The sequence below is a fragment of the Melospiza melodia genome, chromosome 15 (assembly GCF_035770615.1).
Source record: "Melospiza melodia melodia isolate bMelMel2 chromosome 15, bMelMel2.pri, whole genome shotgun sequence".
In the NCBI taxonomy this organism is placed as follows: Eukaryota; Metazoa; Chordata; class Aves; order Passeriformes; family Passerellidae; genus Melospiza; species Melospiza melodia.
The window spans coordinates 845,451-872,200 of NC_086208.1; the positions used below are offsets into that span (position 1 = coordinate 845,451).

The following is a 26,750-nucleotide window of genomic DNA, read 5'->3' on the forward strand; positions in this document are numbered from 1 at the left end:
TTAAAGTGACACCGTTCTTCTAATATTTATTGAAATATTTTAATCACAAACAGTAACAAGACTGTTTTCTCTACTACCTCTGCTGTTACCTGTCAGACAAAGCTGCCATGCTGTCTTGGGGAAGAATGGGGCTTTCAGGCCTTTTCTTTTTTCACACACTGTTAAGCAGAAATATCAATACTGAGAAATGCCCTGAAGGCTGCACTAGGACTGCTACTATTTAATTACACTAAATTATTATACAATTTAAAAACTGGCAGTATGTTTTAGTTCCATAAAACCTACAAAAAATCCCTCAGCAAGGTACATCACAATGTGTCCTCACCCTACAGACACAGCCATGAGTAAGAGCAGCCTGAGATTATCTACAGACCTCCATAAGGCTCAGAATGGCCAAGCAGGACATCATTCAAATGCTTTATGCTTCAACAGACTGTCACCTGGCCATCAAAGGTATTTTCTGGCACTGAGAAGGAAATTTGAGATGTATAATACAGCCATGTATTTTTGAAAACATTTTAGTGCAATGATTTGGACATACAGGAACAGAATTTGAACTTGCAAATAAAGTTTAAGAATCTCTGTAAAAAATATATTCTAAGAGCAGCTGAAAAAAAGGTGAATATATTTTTAGTACAGAGGAATTTAACATACCAAGCAATGACAGTGGTTCTGGGAAGGACTGTACCCACACTATAGGAAAGGACATTTTATTAAGAAAGAAAGAGTTTACTTATATAACTTCTCAGAGAAGCACCAGAGAAAGTCACACATGCAGGGGGAGAGACTGAAAATGGTGCAACTTCTACCAGCAGAACCAGAAGCAAGCTTAACTGCAGGTCAGCACTCTGAAAGACTACACCTGACCTGACTTTTATATTCTTTTGGAAACAGGCTCCTACTTAAAACACAGGGCAAACAAATCAGAAGCAAAAGAAATATCTCTTCAAATGGCTCAAGAACTGTTACTGAACTCACAGCATGCAGGTGGGCAGAGTCCCTTGCTGCTGCCATCTCCCACCTTCCAGCACCAGCATGGATGACTGTCACTTGGTCCCAGCTCTCTGTGCTTCCACCTGCTAGGCTACATTAGAAGAAGATGAAAAAATGCAGCAAATCTTTCCTAATATATCTTACACAGACAGCTTCTATTGTATTCTGAAAGTGTTTGCAGTCAGACAGAAAAGGTGAAGAGATTTAGTCAGTCACATCTGAGAATGGAAGCAGTTTATCAGTGCATAGTGCAAATGGCATCTAAAAATTCTCATTACTACAGAAATAAAGAAAAGTCACATCCACAGCCAATAACCCACTCACACTAACATAAAGAACTGCTAAAGTTCCATGGTTTTGCAGGCCAACCAATCACCTCAAATGCCAGATCACAACATCTCCTCCAGTCCTCCAAAACTAAGCTCAAACTGTCTGAAGGTGACACAAAGCCACCCATTTCATCTCCTGATGAACACCAGAGAATGGGGAGAACCAGACACCCACCAGAGCTGGCACAGCAGGGAAAGCTCTGCTCAGAGACCTTCCTCCATTTCTGGTGTTTGCTGCTCAAGGCTGAGCCAGGTGAGCTGGTCATGGACAGAGCTCCTCAGGGGCTGGCACTACTCAGTATTCTGTGTCAAGCTGGACAATGTGACCAAATCAATTCTGGTGAGTTTGCAGATGACACCAAAGAGGCAGAAGAGGGAGGCAGAGGGGACAGATGAGCCACTCTACAGAGACACCTGGAGAGCCTTCATGACCAGGCCAACAAGAACTGCAGGAGCCTCTGCAGAGATGAAGCCCTGCACCCAAAATGCAACAAAGCCAAGCAGCAGCACAGGCTGCTCCACTGTGTCGCAGACATCTTTTCATAAAAATCCTTCCTTTAGGATTTTCCCTTCTGGGAAGCTGAGGCCCCAGAAAAAGAATGTAAACAATGGTCATCTGCTGCTGTGGAATGCAACAGGTGAATTTTTGATTGCCCATGTTGGATGTGTACAATTAATGGCCAATCAAGGACTGAGCTCTCTCTGGAACAGAGTCAGAGAGAGCTCCTTTGTTATTCACTCTATTCTTACCTTGGGCAGCCTTCGGAGAACTTTCCTTCTATTCCTTAAAGTATAGTTATAATATAGCATATATATCATAAAATAATAAAGCAAGCCTTCTCATCATGGAATCAACATTCTCATCTCTCTCTCTCATCCTAAAAACCCCTGTGACCACAGTCACACCACTGCAGTTCTACAATTAGTACACTTTAATTAGTCATGCACCAGTGTAAGGTAAAAGGCACAGAGACAGATGAACAAACAGACCACACATTTCTTCCCATGAAACTGCATTGGGAAAGCAAATTCCAAACAAGTCTGGCAAAAAGTTTTATATATAAACAAACTGAAAAGTTCCTTGAATCCCCCAGACAGAGTCAGTTATCTGGGAAAAATGACTCACAGCTGAAGTATTTCTATTATGAGGAGGCTCTAAAGGCATTTAGGATTTTGAATCAGAACTATTTGTAAATTGCAAACACAAGTTCGGCTTATCAATACTGGAGATAAAACAAGCAGTGGTCCAAAAAAAGGAATAAACTGAATAACTGAATAAATACATCTAACAGTTGGAAAAAAGCCATCAGAGAGTGCTTTGTATTTCACAAAGAAGTTTTTAATATATATTCATTATTGCATCCTGATTTCAAAAAATCCCTACGTTCAGGATTTTTTAGCAGCTATACTCCAGTAAACAATTTTTTTTTTTATTTTTACCCTCATGACATTAAAACATGTCTTATCAAGTCCCAGTGAGCAGAAGAATGCTTGATCAGATGTGTGTACTTGGTAACTTCCTCATTCCAAACAAAAGACTTGGAAGAACACCTTTAAGACCTCTACTTTTTGTGACAGCAGTTTAAACATGCAACAGTGCAGCTCTCCTGTTATCATTTTACTTGTTTAGCTGCACTTTTAAGTTTTCCAATGCAAATTTATGGCCCTTACTACTTAAATACACACAGATTTTGTCCTTCATTTGTTACACCATTCTAAAATGAAAAATGCATTTTTTGAACTTATTTAAAGCCAGTAGACACCATGTGTCAAAAAAGCTAAATAATTAAATCCAAGTTGTTCCTCCTGTACAAAATGCACTAAGTAAAATACATCTTTAAAATCTGTAGTGAATCTGGAAGAACTGGGAAAGCTGAAAAGCTCTTTTTCTGGTTATGTGCTATTAGAGGTTGTTGTCAGCCACTGCTTCACTCAAGATGCAGCTTTTATAGAAAAGTCACCAGACCAACAGAAGATACTGCTCCCCATAACCAGACAAGTGCCTGCAGCCACATCCTTTTTTACCTCTTTTTTTTTTTGAGATTTTGAGATTTTCACTTGAAACATGTCCCCTGAGGTACCAAAGGGTTAAAGGTTTACAGAATGCTCCAGCCACTGGAGCCTCTTCCCCTGCCAGCTTGCTCTGGCTCCTCTGAAGCTGCAAGAAACCTCAGATTTTTCTGTGTCCTCTTGTTCTTCTCCAGGCTTATTCCTACTTTGGTTGCATTTTGTTGAATTTAGTTTTCCACTTGTTCTTCACTTTTGTTTGCTTGCAGAAATTCTGCCTCAGCTTCTTTGGAGCCACACCTTCATTTCTAGCAGGCTTGGCTGGCTTGCCCTTGGCTCCTGGCCTTCCCTCGTGGGGTGTGTCCAGCTGTCCTCTCACCCCAGCCATCTACACACACAAGGAGAGAGAATTGGAAAAAAAACAACTCAGAAAACCAAATTGGAATTACCAGAATTAATCATCTTCAATCTGCACTGAGCACACACACACAACTACATTCAGACAACTGCCTTCTAATTCATGTAGTTTCAAACAGACCCACAGGGCACATCTGCAGGGGCACAGCTGCTCACAGGCAGCAGTGAGGAGTGACCAGTCCTGCCTCTTTCCTGGATCTCCTTCTGGCAGAAAGCAAAGTGCACAAGGCAATTAGGAATGGATGCACAACAATTTTGCCCTCATATGAAGTCAGGCTGTGGCTAAAACCAACTCACAATGCACAAAGCTGGCACAGTTACCACATGGCTTCTACACAAATGAGTGTCTGCTGAAGAAAAATCATGCTTGAAAATGTTATTACTTTTAAAGGGTCAAACTATCTCAAAGATAATAGAGGGGAGAGCAGGATCTTTGGGAAATTTCTAAAGCATGACAAAAATCACTTATTCACCAACACAAATTACAAAGCTGGATGGATTCTCAAAAAATTTCTGACCCCCAAAGATGACAGGTAAACTCTACCAGCTGTACCCCAAGGGACTGAAATAGGCTGTTCCTAAACTGCTGATGTGCTTTTCCATCAAGTGAGACACTGACCTTCTGTTTCCACCCTTGCCAGGGTGCAGGTGGGAAGGTGCAGGGAACTCTCCCATGAATGATGTGGTAGGGCAAAGGGAGGCTGGGATCCAGGGGAACCCATGGGACTGACAGAGTGGCAGGGACAGCAGGCAGATCACAGTGAGCTTTGTGCAAGTTGTAGGATGATCTCGTGCTCTTGTCAAGAGAACTCTTGTAAATTGCAACTGAGGAATCTCCTGCAGCGTGAGTCAATAAATAAGAGCCCTCCTCCAAACTAGAACGAGAAAAGTTCCAAATGAAAAATATTATTTAAATGCTTTTTGGAGCTTTTTTATTTGATCAGAATAGTTAATATGGTCTTAATGCAAAAGCAGAACATCTTTAAATGTTTAGTCCCTTTAGATGTTTTATAAAAGAGACTGTGCACAAGAAAGCATTAATTAAACTGTATTTATCAATACCTACCAATTAATGTGTTTATAATGTATTAATCATGTACTAATGTATCAACAATGTACAGACTGTCATCATATTCATCTAAACATGTAAGCATACACTGAAAACCATCCATGTTAGCAAACTGACACACAGAACAGATGAGCTTTCAAACCCACAGGATTAAACAGGTTTAATCAGGAAGATGAGGTTCAACCAACTGCCCATACCAAAAATCTTAAGTCAAAAATCATGAACCTACAGAAATTATAAAGAGCAGGAAAAGCCCTCTACTTTGAATGAAAAGGCTTCACCAACAAAATCAAGACACTTGCAGGCTGCAAGCCTTGAAGCAGCAATGGAAAGAAGCAGGAGAAAGGCTGCAGTGATGTACAGAGAAAAGCTGCTGTAAGTCAGGGTGAGCAGAAATGAACACAGGGTTATTTCTACAGATCAAGCAGAAAGACTGCCAAAACCCAAACTCCATGTGTCAGCCATGTACAGAACATTACACCTCACTCCTGGGAACTGTTTATTCAGCTCCTAAGAGTCCACTTTGCTCTCTGGAAAAACTGGTTCACAAACCTCAAGTTCTTATTCTTTTGCATAATTTATGCCAACCTTGTAGTACCAAGCACATTTTACACACTACTGCACTATGCTATGATAGACCCAATAGAACCTGTAAAATATAGATTTCTTTATGTATATGAAGAAATAAAAATGGGAGTAGACAAACATTCTACAGAAGAAACAGGGTGAGCTGGGCAATGTGGCAAGCAAACACAATGAACAAAACCTGAGAACTTACTTGGACACCTTCTTCAAAACATGATGAAGTATATTTAACGAATTGGCAGGTCTGTGAAAGAAAAAAATGGCAAAAGTAGTAACTTGCAAGGCTTGTTAGGGTTTGAAATTCATTGCTTAAAAAAGTTAATAAAAACACTCACTTAATCAGTCCAAGTTTTTCTCTTAAAGCTGCTGAAGAAATCTTTTCTAGCATAATAAGCTTTGATGTAAAAGCATCAATATGTCCTGAAAAAAGGAATTCAATTAATACACTAAAAATAAAACCAAACAAATATAAGAGCATAATTTGCAGACTTTTCTAGAAGGATAAAAAAACTTTGCTCTTTTGGCATTGAACAGTGCAAAGTACTTATCAAGGCTGCACCATTACAGAGAGTAAAATGTGCAGCTGCTTTAAGCACGGGCATCTGTAGCCTGACTGTCTTTGCACACCAAGAGATGCCTGACTCCAGCACACCTTACATCCTGGGTGCTGTGTGGGATACACAGCCTTGAGCTCATCACTTACTTGCACTTTCTCAAGTTCATTTCACCCTTTGCTTCCTCCCTGGACAGATGCCAAAAGCTGATCTTTAGCAATTAATTTACTTTTACATTTAACATGCTTGCTTTTCTATTCTGATCCATTGCATGACTTTCTAGGGATGCTTTGTCTCTTGATTTTTCCCCCCCTTCCTTACCTGAGGAATTACAATTTACAAGTCAGGCCTTGATCATGGCAAGCTGTCTTTAACAACTTTGTCTTTGACACAGAGAGAAGCAACAATTCAAAGCTCTCCTCATTACATTTTTAAAATAAAGGCTGCCAAGGACAGTTTAGTCCACATTTCACTTGATGAGCAATAAGAATCACCAATATAGCTTGGACATGGATTTGTCTACTGTACTTTGCCTTCTGGTTCTTTCCATGCTGAGGTTTCCCCAGAAATCTATTCTATTTCAGCTCCCAGAAGGAGGATGAGGAAAAGGCAGCATAATAAAGTACAGCCTACTCTGGAATTTACTGTCTTGCTACAAATCTGCTCTCTTAGGAAGTGTAAATGCTTCAATTGCACAGATAAAACTGCTAAATCAAAGCATTTCACATTCCAAGCTAGCCATCACTAAGTTTATGTGCTGTGTAAGAAGACTAAGCAATAACTCTCACTTTAACAAATTAAAAAAGATGCACCAGGACAACCCATTTCTTTTAAATGTTGTACATTTGTTACTTCTCTTGATATCAGTACTTTGTGCAAGACTAAGCAGCAAAACTTTGCATTTTACATTGCTGACTACAAAAAGAGGCTTGAAGTCATTATTAAAAATATAATTTTAAAAAATCTGTTTGAGTTCTATATTCCTCACCAGCCTCTCCTCAAATCAGACTTCTCTACTTCTAAACACACTCATAACATAACTGAGAAAAAATAGTAATTACAAAATATCTATGAACTATTTCCACCTAGTTTATATAACTGCATCTTATATTGGAGAAGTGACTGATTGAAAATACTTGACATGTATTAAGTTATCCAAGACTAAGTATTTTTTTTCCTACCCATTCTTCAAATAATGTTAATTTTAAAGGCCAATATTATTCCATTCATGTGAAAGTAAACTGTTCTTGCAGAAAGTTTTGCTTTGGCACTCAATGCAAATAAGTGAGTAATGCTCAGGGTAAAATGCTCCTATTAATCAGCAAAGCTTATCACAAGTTTATTTACTGCTCAGACAAGTACAAGTGCCTTATTTGGGAAGCTTGTCCCAGAGATTACTGCCTTTGCAGATAGAGCATTTCCTATCTGAGCAGCAAGGGGACTTGACAACCAAGCCAGGAGCTTTGCTAGCAGGAGGAAGGCAGTGCTCTTTGTTTGATGATGGTATCTCTGCTTTTTGAGAACATCCTAAACAAACCACCTCAGCTTCATTTCCCCCCTGCAGCTGCTGCTGGAGGCCATGGTCACACATCTGATTTCTGTCTCAACCCTGAGTCACAGCAGAGCTGAGATCCTCCCTCTGTCCCACACAACACTGCTGGACAGTTATGGGCACAGACCAAGGTCCAAAGAACTTTTCCTCCATACTTACTTGGCAATACAAGAGATGGCTGAGACAGAAAATTGAGCTTTTTCAAGAGCCAAAAACACCCATGCAGTTTAACACTGAAGTCTGCTACATGCTTCAAATTCAAAAGTTAAAGGCTTAACTAACTGTCTGACCAAGAATGCAAGCTGTAGGTACTGTGTTAGTAACATGATAGTTTTCAAACCATGCTGCTCCATACTTCCACACTCATACTGCGAGGCAAATTCAAAAAGAGCAGTAACTTTATGTCTTTACAAAATGTTCAATTTAAAAATTCTTTTATTATAGAACATAGCTTTTCACTTAAAATAATTCAAATTACAGCATGATTTCAGAAGCTCTCTGCCTTTCTCCTTACACTGAGCAGATCACTGCAGCAGTCTCACTATCAGGTATCAGATTAGTGACAGAGAATGAGAGATTCAGCCCATTTTAAGTTGCCCATACCACCAGGATATCATCACCCTCAGAACTGTCCCTGCAGTTTCAGGACAAAGCTCTCTGCTGCAAAGAGCCCTCTGAGTAAATCTGAGTGCAACACTGCATTTGCCACAGCTCCCTTAAGAATACAAACTGAAAGGCAGAATTTCACAACTACCCTGCAATACACCAAGGGCAGAAAACTCCCCATGCAGAATATGACAACAGCTGCCTATTAAAAACTGTGGGAGATGCTCTTTCATAGAATGGATACTTACTTCCACATATTTTTTTTTTACCTACTCTGTAAGAAACTACATGGCAGTACCAAGGATCTGCCCCACAGGCCAGGAGCACCCATTTACTGAGCAGGACAGAGACAACCCAGAGAACCCTCAGAGCCCACAGGAGGAGAACTCCTGTGTGCCCCAGGCCTTGCTTCTGCAGTGTGGCTCCAGGAGCTGACAAACCAACACCACTGGAACATCCCTGGAAGTGAGAAGCACTGCTGACTTTATCCCAAGCATGGCAACAGAGATGTGCTGGAGGCCAGCCCAGGGCACTGCCAGCTCCACAGCCAGCAGGGACCTCCAGGAGACAGAGGAAAGCTATGCTGGAAGGGGAGGGCTCTGTGGCTGCAACAGCACCTGCACACCCACCCTGCTGTCTCCTGCATTCCCAAGAACCTCCATAAAAAGAGGTGGTGGCTGGATGAGCTGTCTGCAAAGTCCTGTGCAAGCCATACCTCCAATTTCCTGTACTGGGAGATTAGACAGACACTCCTTTACAAACACCAGCCCTCCCTCCACAGGTCACTGTCTCCTCACACTGCTTGCCACTCCAGAAATGTTAATAAAAACTTTGATAACACTTGCTGCAGGAAGCCCAAGTGCAGTGCAGCTCAGTGTGCTGGACACATCCCCAGGGTAAATACCCAGCATGCACCCAGACAGTGCTCACCCAGACAGCAAGGCCTCTACTGTACATTAACACACAGTTACAAACAGGGAACCCTGCACATAATTAGTAATGATTTCTTTTTAATGGAATGGAAAAACCACATCAAATACTGCTTTTAAAGTTTAAAATTAGAAATATAATTTTCATTGAATAAAGAGAACAGACCAGGATACAATTGGCAAATGCATTAGATTTCACTTAGTCCCAATAATTCTATGGGAGCTTGCCTAGAAACTGGAAAACAGAAGTTAGCATTTCTAAAATAGCATTCTGATGTGAGCCAACAACAGCAGAAGTGTAATGCAGTGCACAAGTGGAAAGGTTAGGCAACCACAAGCCACAAGTGCTGCCATAACAACCCAAAAGCCCAGATTTGTTTCTACAAGAAAAGCAAGGCAATCCCACTGCACAACATCCCCTCACTGCACAAACAGGACTGCCCTCACTCAGCAGCATGTGCCAAGCATATTCTAAGTTTCAACTAACCACTTCTTGCAAATTTTCCTTTTAAAAAAGTCATATTAATTACAAGATAATTGGTATCAGAAAGCTCTCCATATATTAAAATGGTTGTTAAAATAATCTGGTCACACTAAAATGATATAACTATCATTTTAATTTCTCATAATATACACAACATATATCTCAACAGACATAAAAACTTCCCAGACTTTTTAAAATGTCATTGTACAAACATGAAAGCAGCATTTTCTACACAACATTGATACTATTTATCTAAAACCAAAGCTGCAATTTCCTCATCCAGCACCCAACAGAAATTTTAGACAAAAAACTGACTGAAGACAGACGTAAAAAAAAAAAAACAAACAAAAATAGAAAGTCAAAATAAGACAGGATATATGTAATACACCTTTTATAAATATTTATCTCTCCTGTTATTCTACAAATACTCACACATGCACGTGGCTTAAGCAAAACCTCAAGACATGAACTTACCAACATAAAATAAGCATTTAGAATGCAGCATGCTCTGTGTCCACAGCTGGCACACTTCACTTTCTGTAAGAGCCTCCACACCATAGTAGGCTTGGTACTCCAGTTTTGGCAACAGGAATATGGGAGTTGGCTGGAAAAGAGAAGATAGGAGAGAAATTAGCACTCACTGTCCAAAAATATTCCACAATTTAGTACATTTTGTAGTTTCTAATAACCACAGTCCTCTACCATAGCTGAAGTAACAAAGCCATTTCAGAGATTTTGTTTGAAGGTTCACAATTTGTGAAATCCACAGTACAAACTTTGGAGTACAGAGACTTTATACAGAGAAAGGTGAAATCAACAGGAGGGAAGAAAAAGAAAGAAAAGGCCCGGGCAAGCTTTTACAAATAATAAAATTCTGACACTTAGTAATTGTTCCATGTGACTAAATTAATTTCAAGTTTCCACTTCTGTGCTCTACTGCCCTCTGCAGCAATTTAAGAAAAAACACACAACATTTCTAATTAGCCCATTATTAGCAGAATTCTGCTATTTCTCACTCCTGTCAGAATCTCACTTGAAATCAGAACCTAATGCTTGAAGTCTCATTTGAAATCAGATGCAACCCTAACTAGTGAGTTAACCCTAAGGAGCACTGCCAGTCCTCACTGACAACCCCCAGCCTAAATTTAAGCAAAAATTTGAAAAAAATAAACAAAACCAAGTGACTGGTTTCTGAAAAATGAAGCAGTTATTCCAGACATTTATAAGCAGTGGATCAATAGCACAAAGATGGGATTTCTTCAAAGCAAGATGCTAAGCACAGACTCTTGGCAAGTAATCAGTGTTACAATGATGATTTCCATTTCAACATAGCACAAACACCTCACAAAACACCTGCCTGCTGTAATTCTGGGATTCTCAGGAGGGACATACACAACAAGTTTTCTGAAGGATTCACAGGACTCTTAAAAAATTACTGAGAATTACAGAATACAGTTTCCTCCTCTTGATGCTGCAAGGAGTATTTTGATTACAGTTGCATTCAAACCATTTAATTCATGAAAAACTACTTGCTAAGAAATGCCACAGTATTTTCAAGCAGAACAAACAGAATTTCTTTTTGGATTCTCTGTTGTTCATTTTATCTCCTATTTCCCTGCTTAACTAGGCACAATAGCAAGGCTGAGTCCTGCTTGAAAGAATTTATGGTCATGAACATTCTCAAAGCCTTGGGCCAAACCCTAATTACTCCATTAACTTTTAAGAATAGTTCAAAATTACTTTTTTTTTTTTTACATTAGTATCATTACCCAGGCATATTACTGTAGTAAAAAATGGAGAATCACTTCCTTATCTCCTAATCAAGTAGCTTTAAAGAAATCACAAGTTATTCTTCCCTGTCCTGCTCTAACAAATATTTACTTACAGAGGACACACTGCAAAGTCTCAGTGAAAGCATAAATGCTACCAAGGACTGGGAATCCCAGAAATGCCAACATTTCAGAGTTGAGCACAGCTGTTTAAAAAAACAAACCAAAACCAGCTGAAAACAAAGCCCTTACCTTTTGGGCTTTTTTCTTTTTCTGGTATTGTGTCAGGGAGTTGACTTTGTGCACGCTGCAGCGCACGAGCAGCAGCAGATCATCCAAACTGAACAGCTTGTACACAACATTGCCTTCCTCAGGTGCCTCATACTCTGAGGGGTCTTCCTCAAGCAGCTGGAGTTCACTGGGCAGCTTTGCTAGAGAAAAGGAATAAAGCAGAAAATGTCAAGCTGGGACGTTTTTACAATGAGGCTGATTAGCTTTGTTCCCTTGCAGTAGAGTTTTTTGTTCAGTCTTTTTTTTTTTACTCTAGGATCTGTTCTGTTTCCTATGATTAAGGGGTGGAAACTACTTTGTTAGGCACAAAAAATTCATATATTAAAAAAAATTAAAATAATTACATTGGGAAACATTTTCTCCTAAAGAATCTATTTCTAAATAGTCCCACATCATTCAATTTCTCACACCAACAAAGAGAACTCCAAATGTGAGACTCCATTCTGGTACAGAATAGTTCAAAAGCTGCTTTTTAAGCCACACTCGCTCAGCACAAAGGAGAGAAAAAATTTATTTGCAATGAGTCGCCCCTGAGAGCTGCCATCCATTCACCAGGCACTGAAGTAACTCAGGTCTCAGGTCTGGATGGCAGCACAAGTCTCCCACCACGTGGAGTTCAATCTGGACACCAGAACATCCAAAAGGTGCTGCTGCATCTCCCAGTGCAGCTTTGAGGACATTAACAAACATCCCTTCAACCTTTAGAAACATTTCAACAAAAGGTTTCAAATAAACACAGAAACTCCAGATTGCTTTGCTGCAAATGCATCCAATTCTCTCTTTTTGTCCTGCTGATATGTGGAAATATGTCTCCAAACTATACCTACAAATAGGGATTGCTGTAGTGCTATAACAAACACATTTTAACATTACATTTAGAGTTTATGTGCATGCACACTGTGGGAGATATTACCCAAGGAACTGGAAGTCATTTTCTGTTAGTAAAATATATAACTCAATTCTGGCTTTGTGCAAAACACACATGCAAAGAGGTTACTCAGCTTGTTACAGAACTTCCCAATTGTAGAATTAGGCTTTCTAGTCCTACACAGTCACTTTTCAGCACGTTGGCAATATTGGTTTAACAATCTCTATGTAAAAATGTTATTATAAAATCTGAATTCTACACTCCATCTTTTTAACAGAGAGAAATAAAACATCGTGCCTCAGCCTTTCAAACTGCGGGAGGAGACACGGCCTTAGTGATTATTCAGTTAATGCAATAGGAAGTGATAACAGTTTCAACTAGAACAGAATTAATTGTGTTAACCCATAGATTAAGTAATTAATTCCTACATGATCACATGCACACCACCTCAGAAAACACCAAACATTTTCCCACAAATAAGCATGGATTTGTTGGAATTAAATATATGAGGAGAGCAACTGTCCTGACACAACCTATCTGCTTTCCTGCATAGTTACCCAACACAATGAAGTGTTTCTAACTTCAGCTGCTCAGAGTTCAGATGCAACTTGGGCACGTGAGGAAAACCTCCAGGGCCATGGTCCCCAGGATCTTCACAACTTGTAATTCTGGGCTAAGGTCCAGGGGCAGCAGGGATTCCATACCCAGCTAATGGCCTGAAAACTTGGGAGGAGGATTGTAGTGAATCCTCATTTGCCTTCTGGGACAGAGTGCTGGGAGTTAAGCAACAGCAACTGAACCAGGAAGCTTAAAACTTAAGACATACAAATTTAATTTTCCCCCATTTTTAATTGCATAATTTGATTTTTATTCTACAAAAATTTAAATAATTCTACTTTTGATTGACAAGAAACTCCTTTTGCAGACTAGGCTACTCAAATATTCGAATTTCTACGCAAAAAGAACTTGTTCCACTACCAAATGATTTCTCTTCTTAAAAACCTTGTGCATAACAACTTATTTCTCTACAGTAAAACAGTATTTCACATTCACCTCTGTGGACAAACAGCTCCCAGCACTCCCTTCTGTGTGCAAGACTAATTCCCACACAGAAAAGGTACTGTTAACTTGAGGCTCTACTGACACACTGGGTTCAATTCTCCTCCTTGCACAAAGAGCACACTTACTCTTTGGCACTCCCTCAAAAAGCCACGTCCAGGTATTTCTAGAGGAGCTGGTGGCACTGGAGGCTGGGGCTGGCACAGCCTCTGTGCTGGAGGTCACCAGTGCCTTTGGAGACTGAGGCAGCTGGGCTGGCACAGCATCAGAACTATCCCAGCTCACCACTGGCTCAGGAGCTTTGGGGGAAGGGGACTTGAGGAGTTCAGTTTGCATTTTCAAAATTTGCCCGACAGGATCCAATTCTTTGGATAACTTCCTTGGAGGTTTCTTGGAGGCTCTTTTGCCCTGATGTGTGGTATGTGAGCAGTCAGTGCTGCTTGCTGCAGGACTCTGGGCAGGGCAAGGAGATCTGGCAGTCTCTGCTGAGGCAGAGGAAGCAGCTGGTGGCACAGCTGGCCTGCAGGGAGCAGCGGTTTCACACTCTGCATCAATCACCAGGCGCTCCTCATCCGTGTCACTGCTGCAGAACGAGGGGTAAGGCTCTCTGCTCTGTGCACCATCAGGCTCTTGCTCAGAACTCACTGCAACAGGCAGAGGATTGAATTTTGTTTCATTGTCCAATACTTCCTTGGCCATGACATGCTGTGCTTTGCCCAGCCCTGCCTCCACTGACTGAGAGCTTTTACAAGGAGAATGCTCTCGAGGGCTGCAGCCTGGAATGCCATCCAGTGATGGAAGCTGCACGCTGGCACGTGCTGGATGCTCTTGCTCAGAAAGGGTGGTTTTCTCCTCTTCACCTCCTCTGCTTATGGCAGATGAACTCTTCCCCCCCACTTTTAGGCCATGAGACAGAGTTTTAGCAGTGTTACTAGCTGTAGGAAAAGCAGTTTCCATTTTACAAGTTCTTGAGAGCTTGGTTGTTGCTCCAAAAGTTTCAAGCTCTGTAAGATCATCATCGAAGTCCATCCCTGAGGCATCTGGAGGAGGAACTGTCCTGCACTGGTAGGTGTCAGGACCCACCTTACCACAGGGATGAGAAAGTCATAAAATTAAAACACACCAAAACAATTAAACAAAACAAGAAACGAGACATTGCTGAACTGAAAACACAAAAAAATGTTCTACCATCCATATTTCACTGTCAGGAAAGAGGATCAACAATTGAAAAACAATTGATCTTGTTTAGCACTGAATATCTTGGGTCCTATTTAAGGGACCCAAGTTTAAAGGCCTTTCTAAAGAGTACAAGTTCACAAAACTTCTTCCACTGAAGCAAACTGATCAAAAAAAATGAAGTAAATTTTAATGAAGTAAATATTAAGGCTGAGATGCCCATGTGGAAGCACTTACAGGAACAACACAGGGTCTGTAACTCAACAACAGAAAAACCACCAACAGAAACCTTAATTTCCCTTTATCATAGGAAAAGCAACTCAGGAATTCTAACAGGGTTTTAGTTTTGCTTATTTTTAAGAATATGTGAATCTACATACATCCCAGTGAAGCAGGCTGTCCTCAGCTGGTTTGTCCATTGACACATCAGAAATTGGAACGTAAGATGTTTTAGTTGCTAGGAAATCCATTGGAATTTCATGGAACATTTGATTCCTCTCTCGTACTGTCATTTCTTTTCTCAGCAGAGGTGGATCAACATAAACCACTTTAGCTGGTTTGCTACCTTCCCCAGAATGAAAAGAGTACATATTAATGAAAGAAAGAAAGACTGTGCTATAATTTAAATAATAAATCTTTCAACTTCCAATTACAGTCAAATCCACTGCACATAACATCAGAATAAATGAAAAATGATCCTTTCATTCATTAACAACAGAAGATAAAAGTATGTCCAGATATGGTGTGAATTATTGTGATCCTGCAGCAGCAATACTCACCACATTAACAGCTGAACATATTTCAAATGCAGTTCTAAGTAGAGAATTTATAAAATAAGAACTGAGGATTCATCATTTCCTATACAGCATCATCTCATCAAATGTATTCTGCTTTCCAAAAAGATCTTTTCTTCTTCCTTGTTTGAAAGTCAATTCTTCTTTTAAGTCTCATTGCCAGAGATAGCTGCAGTTTATTTCTCCTCTAATCAGTAAACTCTGTCCAGGCTTTGCTGCCCCACTCCTTTGTTTGACCTAAACACACTTTTACATCTGAATCCCCCAAAAATAAAAGCAATGCCCTGCCTATCCCAGCAGAGAAAGCCAAGGCACACGGTGAACACAGTCCCCAGAGTCTCCTGGTTTGTAAACTAAAGGAAATTCAAGCAAGGGGTTGGTTACAGGGAGAAGTGGAAAAGGAAGGCACAGGGAAACCCTTCAAGAACCTCTATGTATTCCTATCACCATCTGAACGCCCTTCAGGTGTTAATTCTGGATCCAAAAATTAGGTTTTAAAACTGTAATGCTGCTACAAAAGGAGTCAGGCTTTATCTTTCCTGATAAAATCATTTAATTTACATGGGAAAATGAAAATTTGTAAATGTTGCAGGTATTTGATAGCTTATTTACTGTCTATCAGTCTGCTATAGAAACTTGTGCTAGAAGCACAGAAGGACATTCCAACAGAACAAACATTATAAATACTTGAATGAACCATACTGTGTTAAAAAAAAAAAAGTGTAAGGGAGGAAATTTATATTCAGATTACTGAAGTAATCTTGACAAGTAAAGCAAAGCAGTCAGGTGAGTTCATCAGCTTATTAAAACATTTTCTGCTGCAATTGAAAAAATTATCTCCATGGACATTCATTCCTTATTTACTGTTCTGTGATGTAACTAGATCCTTTTGATTCCAGAAAAGGTTTGCTCTTTACTTTTTCATAAAATTTCAGAATTTCTCTGGTTTTTTATAATTTCTCTGGTTTTTTATTTTACTGAAATCAGTTCACTTGATAATTTTAACAGGTTCATGCAGTTGTTTTATTTCCAAGAACAACAACTTAGAGTTTTGAAAAGCAAAACTGGTCCTAACTGGTTTTTTTTTTTTTTTGGCTTTTTCCCCCCAGGTGGAAAAGAGCTGAATGTCCCAATTCAACATTTACTAACCATAGAGGTTGCTCCTATTCCCAGCAACAAGATGGAAAAGGTACAGGAAACAACATCCAGTGACCCTGGATCAGCTTTCCAGCTTCTCTGGATAACCCTTCCCATAGTTTTAATAACAGAAACATCCCATACCTGCAACAGTGATCATTTTAACACAAACTGGAATTTCCCACTGCTCCTTGTAGTTCAGTCCATGGTTATTCAGTAGAGTAAATAATGATTGATTACTTAAAACAACTTGGGGACAATATTTCAAAGCAAGTTTTTCTGCATTTGAATCTGTACTAATGTCCTAAAGAGAGAAAGAAGTTATTTCTTCCAAAGTTCTTCTTTTAAGAAATACACATAAATTTAAATTTACAAGACAAACTCCAAACTCAACAAAAAATGGATATGTACAACCCCTGCCCCCCAAAAATTCCAAAGACTACCACAGTGCCAGGCTTCAAAGGAAATGAAAGAAAAAACAATTTCCCTGAAGGTTTTTAGCTCAATCTAATGCATTCACTTTACAGCATAAGAAAATACATCTTTTTAACTTGTATTTTCAGTTAATTTCAATACATTTGAATTACTAGGTTGTACAGGAATTTAGATAATCATGAAATACAGGAACATGCTGAAGTAAAAAAAATCCCCCAAACCAGATTAACTCCCAAATATCCACTACAGAGCTTCTTAGGAGTTAACCAACAGCACAATAAAGACATCTAATACTGAAGTATGGTTAAAACTGCACAGCTGTTTCAATACCAGTTAGATAGAAAGAACCTTAAAACAAATGTAAGCTCTTCAAGAACACAAATTCAGAACTGAAATAATAAAACTGTTAAATTTTACAAGTGCATATTTCCATGAAGGAAGGAGGCTGGGAATGCTCATGAGGCAGAAGAACAATCAAGGACTATGAAGACAATGGGAGCCCAGGAGCACTGAGGACATGAGAGAAGCAAGAAAACCCAGCTATGTTCTTATGTTCTTTTTGCTGCCACCTCAGCCACCATCAGAAGGGCTCTGTTTAACAGCTTGGAGGCTCATACCATTCTCCTGCATCACCTCTGCTCCTTTTTTCAGCAAGTGTCTCTGAAATTACAGTGCTGCTGGTGAAAGCTTGGTTTTTAATATGTGAAGAAACTCCTTAAAATAGCTGAGGAAAAGTTATGTGGAATAAACAGTCAAACCCCTCAGTTCTACAGCAAGAAAATTCCCTGATTTTCCCAGTAGAAGAATACCAACAGAAATACCAGCTATTTAATGGTCCAATGCAGTCTAAAAACTGTTCAACACATAAAAAGATCAGATTGCACTTGTGTACAAAAGATGCCTTAAAAATAACAACAAAAGGGTTACTTACATTATGCATCACATGAGCCTTTTTTTCTGGGGTTATCATAGATGTAACAGTGCCATAGTCTGTGGGCAGCTGAACAGGCATGGAAGGGAAATCTGTTTTAGCACGTCTTGCTGTACCCTGGGGAAATCAAGCAGCATCAAAAAACAGCTTTCACAGCAATCATGCTCACCCAACACTGCATTTCTGATGAAGAAAAATATTAGAAACTTACACAGGTCCAGTATAAAATTACATAAGAGAAAACACACTATTAATGTAATCTTTTTAGGGCAAACATCCGGTGAAAAGGGTTAACAGACTTACTACCAAAATAATTTCATTAAAGTTTTAACTAATGATTTAAATTATAAAGTATAACCCCTAACTCAAAAACTGGGTAATAGTTGCAAAAACCCCTAATCCTTGCTTAACACAACTGTGATGTAATTGTACTTACTGAAAAACCCCCACAAACCCAATCTGAGTACATAAGGCATTACCATTGCAAGAAGATTTTTTTCCAGCCTAAGGGTCAGCTGTGTGTGAAACTTTCCTCCCATGAGACTCATGATCTCCTGCAGAGTGTAAACCTCTGGATACTTCTGCACATGTCCAATACATGCACGCAGCAATTCCTAACACAAAAAAAAGAATAATAATGTATGCATTTGTATCTTTCATAAGAATGGGGGATTTTGGGAGGATTTTTTAATTTTGAAAAGTGTTTTCTATAATTTCAAGGTGCATTTAAAAACTTAGAGGTACCAATTCAGATCTATAATACTCTCACAATCACTGCTACAAGAACTGCAATGTATTCCAGATTCTCCTCAGCCCTTTGTAAGCAAGGCTGACAATGTAAGCACACAACTCAGGCCAATAATTAAAAACCTGCAGTTTAGTACAGCCTGAAATGTGCTAAATAGGTAATTTTCTTTTTAGTTATTTACCTTGGTTTTTAGAGGAAGGAATATTTTTTTGTGTTACTATCCAGGTTACACTAAGCCTAGGCAAAAGTCACAAAGGTAAAGGCACAGGATGATTCCATTTGTGTTGAAACTCACTGTCCTGTCAACTCTACAAAATTTTTACAAAACCTGAATTAAGTATTTAGGATATTTAGATTTTATTTAGTTACTAGAAAAAGTGCTTTCTGCAAGTTGGTTAAAACAAAACATAGGCCTCTACTTCATTTTTAAGTCAGGGTATCAACAATAAATAGGACTTGAAGTCTGGAGACACATTTTGTGGCCAGATGACAAGATACAAAATTGCAAAGCCAATCCCAATATTCAGGGTGCAAAGATAAAGAAAGCAAAGTCTTTGTCTTCACATGTGCCCAAACTCTGTGTTAAGCCAGTAATGGGAAGGTTTAATGAACTTTTTTCAAAAAACGTGCTAAAAACCCAAGAACGATGCACAAAGTTGCATTCATGTTTGATCTTAGAATCATCAAAGTGGATATTTAACACAGCATGAACTAGCAGAGGGTTATGATTAAAGCCTCAGTAACCTCCAATTACAGTCACTTTATAACATGCTACTCAGCATTGCTGTGCAGGTAAGCTTCACACTCTGCCCAGCAGTGTGCATCTATACCTAGATCTATATCTGTATCATCCAGGAGCCACTTCCCAATGGAAATGCACACTTGGAATGCAGCTTCTCTTTTCCTGAATAGAATGAAGCAATTGATTTATTTGATGAATAAATGTTTGCAGTGATTCCTTCTAGGACATCTTTTGGTTCCAATGAAGCCCAGCCCCAGCCCCCTGTGCAGAGAGGGGCAATGGCCACTTGCCCATCTCATCCCAACAGAAACCAGCAGGGCAGGCAGCCCCACCACCATGAGCACTGCTACCCATCCTCACCATGATCCCAAGATGGTTTTTAAGAAGGGCTGGAATGAAGCATGGCATTGGTAATTACCTCAGTATAACGTAGGGCATCCTCAGATATGGCATCATAATCCTGGGCACAGCTCTTTGCAGCATTTTGGGCAAATTTCATAAATTCTGCAATTTCATTGCTTACTACTTCTTTCATTTGCTAGGGGAAGGAAAAAACTATTTTTAAGACAAAACAGAAGCCTCTATACTAGACATGTAAGCAACAAAATTTCCAGAGAGACAGTACAGGTAATGATATGAGGGAAGGAAAAATTCCACTTGCTACTCAATTTGACAAGTGTTCAGTTTCACTTCAGTAAAAAAATTTTTTGCAAGGCCAGTTTCCTTTAAAAAAATCCCGAACCAGCAACACACCATCCCCACAAACAGCAAGTTTCCTTTGATACAGACATTTATAGAGAGGTTATAAGACATGGTTGTTGAAGTTTACACCACAAAGTCACAAAGAGTTCTGATTTCATGAGAAATTGTAAGAAACAACAACACAGTAGATACTGATGTGCCTGGAAACAATATTTCTTTCCACTGTTACAGCATTAAATAAAGCAGTATCAATAACGAAGCATGGGAAAGCAAATGCAATGGCTCAAAACAATTTGCTGATTAATTACATTTTACAGGACTCAACTAAAATGATGCTCCCAGCCAACACAAAGGTGGCCCATTCACACACATGGCTGAGCTCAGCAGGGCAGGGCAGCACACAGAGCTCACCCTGCCCATGAGCACGGCTCACAAAGATCACAGCAAAGGGTACCCACAGCCTAACACTAACTAAGGCTGCTACAGTCACTATGAAATGCTAAAATCACAGCAAGGACAACTTTAAACTTCCTCCTCAGCAAAAAAAGGGGTTTTTGGGGGACTGGAGGGTGTTTGGTCAGTTGTCTAAGATCTACACTTATCCTCACTTAAAAAAAACTCCAACGAAACAAAAAAGCCCCAAAACCCCAATTTCAATGAAATTACCAAATACACTTGCAATATCTATTATAAAGCCTATCCTAAGTACTTCAAACCTTTATTACCTTTCATAATACCATGAATTTTATGACAAATGGAACTCAAAACAAGTTTTTCCCCTCTCTTATATTCTTTGTAAGAAAAAAAAATTGTATGACTCGCCTTCTGATGGTCATATGCTCATATCTTACCATATATGTGAAAAATTCCCTTTGACTTGCTTCATTAACTTGGAAATGGTTTCTTTTGTCTGAGAACTTAGTCATCAGGTACAAGTATGTCTTCTGCTCCTTTTCAGTCAAACAAGAGGTAAATGGATAGGGGAGTCTGGGCTCTGGGAGAGGATGCTCATCAGCTGGGCCTTTAGCCTCCCCCTCAAGTGACTCTGCAGCCTGCAGGCCACCAGCCTGTCTGTTTTCTGAAGAGCTTGCCAATGCCTCTGCATTTTTCTTTGCCTTTCTGAAAGAAAAGTAATAAATGAACCAATTTACAGCTTTCACACAAATACTAATATCAGTCAGAAACAACAAAGGCAGCTGTGCAAGCCTGAGCTGCTGTGAGAGACCCTGCCATTCCAATTCCTACCTGTGCCAGGGGACTGCTCTTAAAACTTCACCTGTACAATCAGACTCACCCTCAGGGCCAGCAGCACTTCTGCAACTGGTTTAAAAACAAATAAACAAAAAAGGTGGGGGTTTCTGTTATCACCTCATTGCAGGGCTCCATGCTGTTGTCTCCTTATCACAAAAGTTCCAAACCTTCTTGGTGTTTCTCGTGGGGCAGCTCCTCAGAGCCCTGACTCTTTCCCCTTCACAAAGGAGCCAGCTGACTCCAGTGCCCCTCTCAAGCAGCCACCCCACTCTTTTACAGCATCTTCTTCTCATTGCTTCAGCTGTGGCCTGTTAAAGGCAGGCCTGATTATTGCTATCAAATAATCTTTGATAATTGGCCCAGCTGCAACTCCTTAGGGGTAAGATTATTTCTACACTACCTTTATTTTCTTACATTCTATCCTCCTACAATTTTCTTAAAAAAAAAAAAAAAAGCAAAATGGTGTTAACAAGCTAAATATGAAACACAATATTTGTTCTGGAAACACACACTATTAATGAAAGGATAAAGAATCTCCACATTTCATCACTCACTGGTGGCCACTGTTCAGAAACTGAATTAAAGGTCACACTTGTCAGTCAGTTCTGACAGTAAAGGAGAAAGATTTAACTAGAAGAAGCCTTTCTCTCATTGCAGAAGAAGGAAATCAAAATTACTTCATTGTAACAATGGAAATTCCAGATTTCAATGAAGAAATTCTTCCAGAGTACACAAATCAAGCATTTAATTTTCTACTCTAAACAATGCTGGAATCAGTCACCAAAAATAACAGTAGGGTAGGGCAAGGGGCATGGCTGTTTTAACAACAATAAAGAAGTAACATAAAGCCTGTTCTTAAAGCAGCTCCAGTAAACAAAGGCCAACCAGCCTAGCCCTGAGCTATTTAAAATAATTGTACTTAAGAGAGGAAAATATTTAAGGCTAAGAAAATGAACATTAACTGCTGATCTTGGAAAAAGCATATTTTTAAGATACTATTTCAGCAGTAGAAAACATCTCCAGTGTCATTCAAACCCAGCAGTATCACATCCACAGCTCTTAATAACACTTCACAGCTGTCTCTCTAAATAGCAGAATGTGTCCATCCTTGTGGCACAAACTGGCAAATTTAATTAAGCTGGAGCAGCAACAAGATGCTGACTCAGATATGCCAGTGTAAGAACATCAAGAAATTCTAGCAGTTAAATTGGCTGTATTCAGCACCCAATGAAATGGCAGCACATCAAGATCATTTCCCTATGCACTGCTGTCACAGTCTTCATTGGGGTGCAAACCAAAATAATCTGACAGAGCTTTTCTGGCCATATTTACAGCATTATACTCTATTTGAGCTGACAGCTTAAATTTTTCCCCTTCATTTTATCAGCAACCAACTTCCACTGCTTCTGCACCAAGAGAAAATCCACTTTTGTAAATATCTATGAGAAACTCCCCCAAATTAGCAAATTTCCTCCAGCTTTTACTTCCACACTTGCTTCAACAGGTGTAATTTCTCTTCCTCTTGACTCTGGTGACACAACCCAGCTCCATCCATTTCTGATTTTTACCAGGTGCAACCTCTCTGGCTTCTTCTGGCTGTAAAGCCACCCAAACCACACACAGCTGGCCACAATTCCCACTCCTGAGTGTCCACCCCAGGAACTCCTCTAAGGAAGAATCCCACAGCAGTACCAGTAACAAGCTGTGAGGCTGTGCTTGCACCTTGCCAGTTCAAGGGAAGTTGCTCCAATAGGCATGAACCAGAACAGCTTCTCCAGCTAAAGATTTGGGGTGAAGCCATGGGATATAACAGGCAGCCCCCTCAAATTGTCAGTTCATAAAAACACAGTAATTCCCCTCTTGGACAAACTATTTCCCCACTTTCATGGTTTCCCACCCACATTCCTCCCAGTGAAGGTTCATGCACCAGGCACATTCACCTCCCTTATCAGCTCTGAAAGTTCTGAAACCAAGAGTCTAAATACAGTCCCCTCCAAACGCTGAGATGCAGCAGCAGGAGCCACACTTCTCACTATGTGAAATCAATGTTATTCTGCTTCCTCAACCTAAGCAAATATGAAAATGACACTGAAAGTGCAAAAACAACACTACTTGTACCAGCTGTGTTCACACAGCTTCATTTCCCAGAGCAAAGCACTCAAGCTGGACTCCTCCTGCTTTCTCAATGTTCACAATGCACAAAAGCACAGGCCAGCAGCAGTGACAAACCCTTGTGTGCCAAACAACATGCAGCTTTCCCCAAAACAGCACGGGCATGTATCCATGGCGTGGTAACAGAGAGCACAAAATGATAAAATAATATACCTGTGTGATAAATGCCAGAGTTCAGAGAGGCTCAGGGACAAGGAATGTTTCTCGTAAAGTTCATGGGAGAAAAATACTTCTTGGCCATTTTTTGGTGGAATATCCCTAATAAAAGAAAATTTTAAAATAAATATATAGCAAAACAACAAAAATTAAAGGCCACTTCTGCTCCTGAGAAACAAAACCAAGAATTATTTTATATGAAAAAAAGAGATGCCACCTACATAGAGGTTCCAGATTTTCTTTTTATGGAAGTTACATTTATACTAATGCCTTATATTTTTTGATAGCAAAATATGTATTCTGCACAGTACGAAATAACTTCATTAATACAATCAATTCTAGATATGGTGAAATTCTGATGAGAATTTCACACTTTCACAGGTTCATGAATCAAAAACAAACCCTGGGTTGAAATCGCTGGAACTTTTGAGAAAAATACACCAGTTTTAGCTTTTCAGAAAAGATTTGTTCCTGTCTTCTACGCTGGTATGATATTCTATATTGCCTTTTTATGTTTGCGAATGGAGTCGTTCAAAACAACGGGGTTTATACAATCCCAACCTCCCTAACTACTGTGTAAGGTACGAGCAAAGACTTTATTTACGTTTTACCTCACAAACTAAAATTCCAACAAATCTCGCCTCTCTAGGGTTAAAAAGCCGAATTACGTATTTGCAGAGCTTTTCGTATTAGAAACACCACCAAGGTCCCCGCCCCGAATCCCCGCCGGGATTTACGGGACCTCGCAGGGCCTGAGGGGGAGCCCGGCCGGGCTCAGCCCGCTCCCACCGCGGGAGCGACGGGAAATGGCGCCCGCCCCCTCGGGGCGGCGTCCGGCGGGGCGGGAACCGAGCCCGCCCCGCTCCCCCCGGGCCGCAGTGCGTTCCGCTGCCGGCGGGGCAGCGCGGAGCTGCGTCCGTCGCCCACGCCTCAGGCACGCCCGGCCGGGCCGCTCAAGGAGAGGGAGACGCGCTCACCATGTCAGCGGCGGCCCCGCGGCCGCCATCTTGGCTAAGCCTTCAGGGCGGCAACTTCGCGCCTCACGACACTGGCCAATCAGCGCCCGGCGCATGCGTCAGGTGGTCTGACTTAGCCAATAGGGAAACGGGCTCGAGCAGCGCCTCAGAGTGTGGCCGCCATTTTGTGGCGGGCGGGGCGAATGGTGGCGCGCAGCCGAATTATGTTGGAGATTTGCTCCGTGATCGCAGGCGGAGCCTAGGCAGGAGGTGGATGTGTCGGGCGGCGCATCCCGCCCCTCCCCGGCTCTTTCAGAGGTGGGGCCCTGGGTAGAGGGTGGGTGCCCCGGGTGGCTCCTCCCGCTCCGGGCGTGCAGAGGTGGGAGGGGGGCCGCTTGTCACTGCGCCGTTGCAGGCGCGTGAGGGCTGAGGCGCCCCTGGAGGAGGCTGCGTTCGGCAGCTTCCCTCCTCTCAGGCGTTCAGTTTTCCTGGCTCATTTCTTGTGAGCAGAGCCGCGAAATCTTTTTTAACTGATGGGCAGGCTTCCCAGTGTGGTAAAATGTGGAATTCGGGTATTCTCACAGCCCGTAAGTCTGGGTGATGGAAACTGATTTGCCTGTGGTACAAGAAGAGGTGATGCCCTAAAGATGGGGAAATGATGAGGGCAGAGTGTGTGCCCGGTGTCCTGTGATTAAAATGGGGCACTATTACATAAATACAGGAAAACCCAGAGATGATTCACAATTATTTCCAAACCCACCAAACAAGGGAGTCTTCAGCTTGCTTGCAGATCAGTTTTAAGGATAGTGATTTTAATTCTGCCCTCTTGATTTGTTTATCTTAGAGAACCAGAAAGGTTTTCTGTCCCATTGGATAGACCCACCCAGAGCCGAGCCGTGGAATTTACCCCCTTGCAAGGAGTGATCTTAGGTCCCAACCCAGGTATGGTAACAGTTCTGTAGCTGAATTATGAGAACGCTTATCTTGGTGAATGTGGCAGCTTAAATCCTACTTCAGGCTGCATCTCTCTAAAACCTACAGTATCTGATTGTTTTGTTGTTTTATCTTTGTACTTCCATGACACAAACATGAACATCAGGAAACAGGTTTCCACTGTGAGGGTGATGAAACAGTAGCACAGGTTGCCCAGGGAAGTTTTGGAGTCACCTTGGAAATACTCAAAAGCCAGGCATGGTCCTGGGCAGCCAGCTCAAGGAGAGCCTGCTGGGGGCCTCTGAAGTCCCTGTCCCCCTCAGCAGTTCTGTGGTCCTGTGAAATAACCAGAGGTCAAACCCACCACCTCCTAATGCACTTCAGCTTTCCTCATGGGCAGGCACAGGAGGGAGTTCTCAGTTTGTCTCACTTCAGAAAAACTCCTGTTTTAGATAGAACTATACAGTTCTTTAAAAAGCTGTTCCCTAACTCTGTGTTGGTGGTTAGGAACTGTCCTGTGACTGGGAAGACTGGGCAGGATCATGGCCTGAGGATAAGAAAATGAAGTCTGTGTTTTCAGTGTCCTGACTGCTGTAGACATGGAGCTGCTGTAGAACACATGGCACTGCTTAGTGCTACCGTTCTGGCAGTTATCACTTACACTCCTTTTTTTGTAGAGTTATCTGTAGGTGAAGGCTGCTTCCAGATACAGTGCTTCAAAGATGAATGCTAGAGTCTATTTCTGGATCATGGTCAGACATATAAATACTGAGCTGTAAAAGCCCTGTCAAGACTGAGGCATTTCTGAGTAGGTGCAGAAGGAGAATTTCACATGCCTGAAGTCTTAAGACCAAGCATGCTGCTGACACATTCAGGTATTCCCCAAGTTAGCACAGCAGAGGGGAGCGGCAACTTTGACTTTTGATGCCTAAATTGTATTAAAACTTCAATTTTGATACCCAAATCCTCATTTGTCTGACCTAAAATCTGCTCTAAAGCAGTATTTCTGCTGGGACTGCTCACTGGGAGGGTTTTGTGCCAAGTCTCTTGTATTTTGCACTTGAGGTAGTGACCTGTGATTTCAAACAAGACACCTTCACACAGA

General features: G+C 40.8%; 1 protein-coding gene across 3 annotated transcripts; it reads right to left on the reverse strand.

Moving 5' to 3' along the window:
- Positions 1-2,639: 2,639 nt before the first annotated feature.
- ICE2 (interactor of little elongation complex ELL subunit 2) lies at positions 2,640-24,819 on the reverse strand. Of its 3 annotated transcripts, XM_063169259.1 has the most exons (15): positions 24,734-24,819; positions 23,754-23,858; positions 21,029-21,296; positions 19,894-20,013; positions 18,465-18,599; positions 17,986-18,102; positions 16,764-16,923; positions 15,069-15,253; positions 13,641-14,595; positions 11,547-11,725; positions 10,000-10,129; positions 5,736-5,820; positions 5,594-5,644; positions 4,366-4,621; positions 2,640-3,717 (listed from the first exon to the last, which is right to left on the reverse strand). In XM_063169259.1, exons 1-15 carry the CDS (start codon positions 24,760-24,762, stop codon positions 3,535-3,537), a joined length of 2,958 nt encoding a protein of 985 aa, XP_063025329.1. In that variant the 5' UTR covers positions 24,763-24,819; the 3' UTR covers positions 2,640-3,534. The 3 variants fall into 3 exon arrangements, with proteins under 3 accessions (XP_063025329.1, XP_063025332.1, XP_063025330.1); XM_063169262.1 differs by lacking the exon at positions 21,029-21,296 and having other exon boundaries at positions 24,734-24,750; XM_063169260.1 differs by lacking the exons at positions 21,029-21,296; positions 24,734-24,819 and adding an exon at positions 24,368-24,507.
- Positions 24,820-26,750: the final 1,931 nt, after the last annotated feature.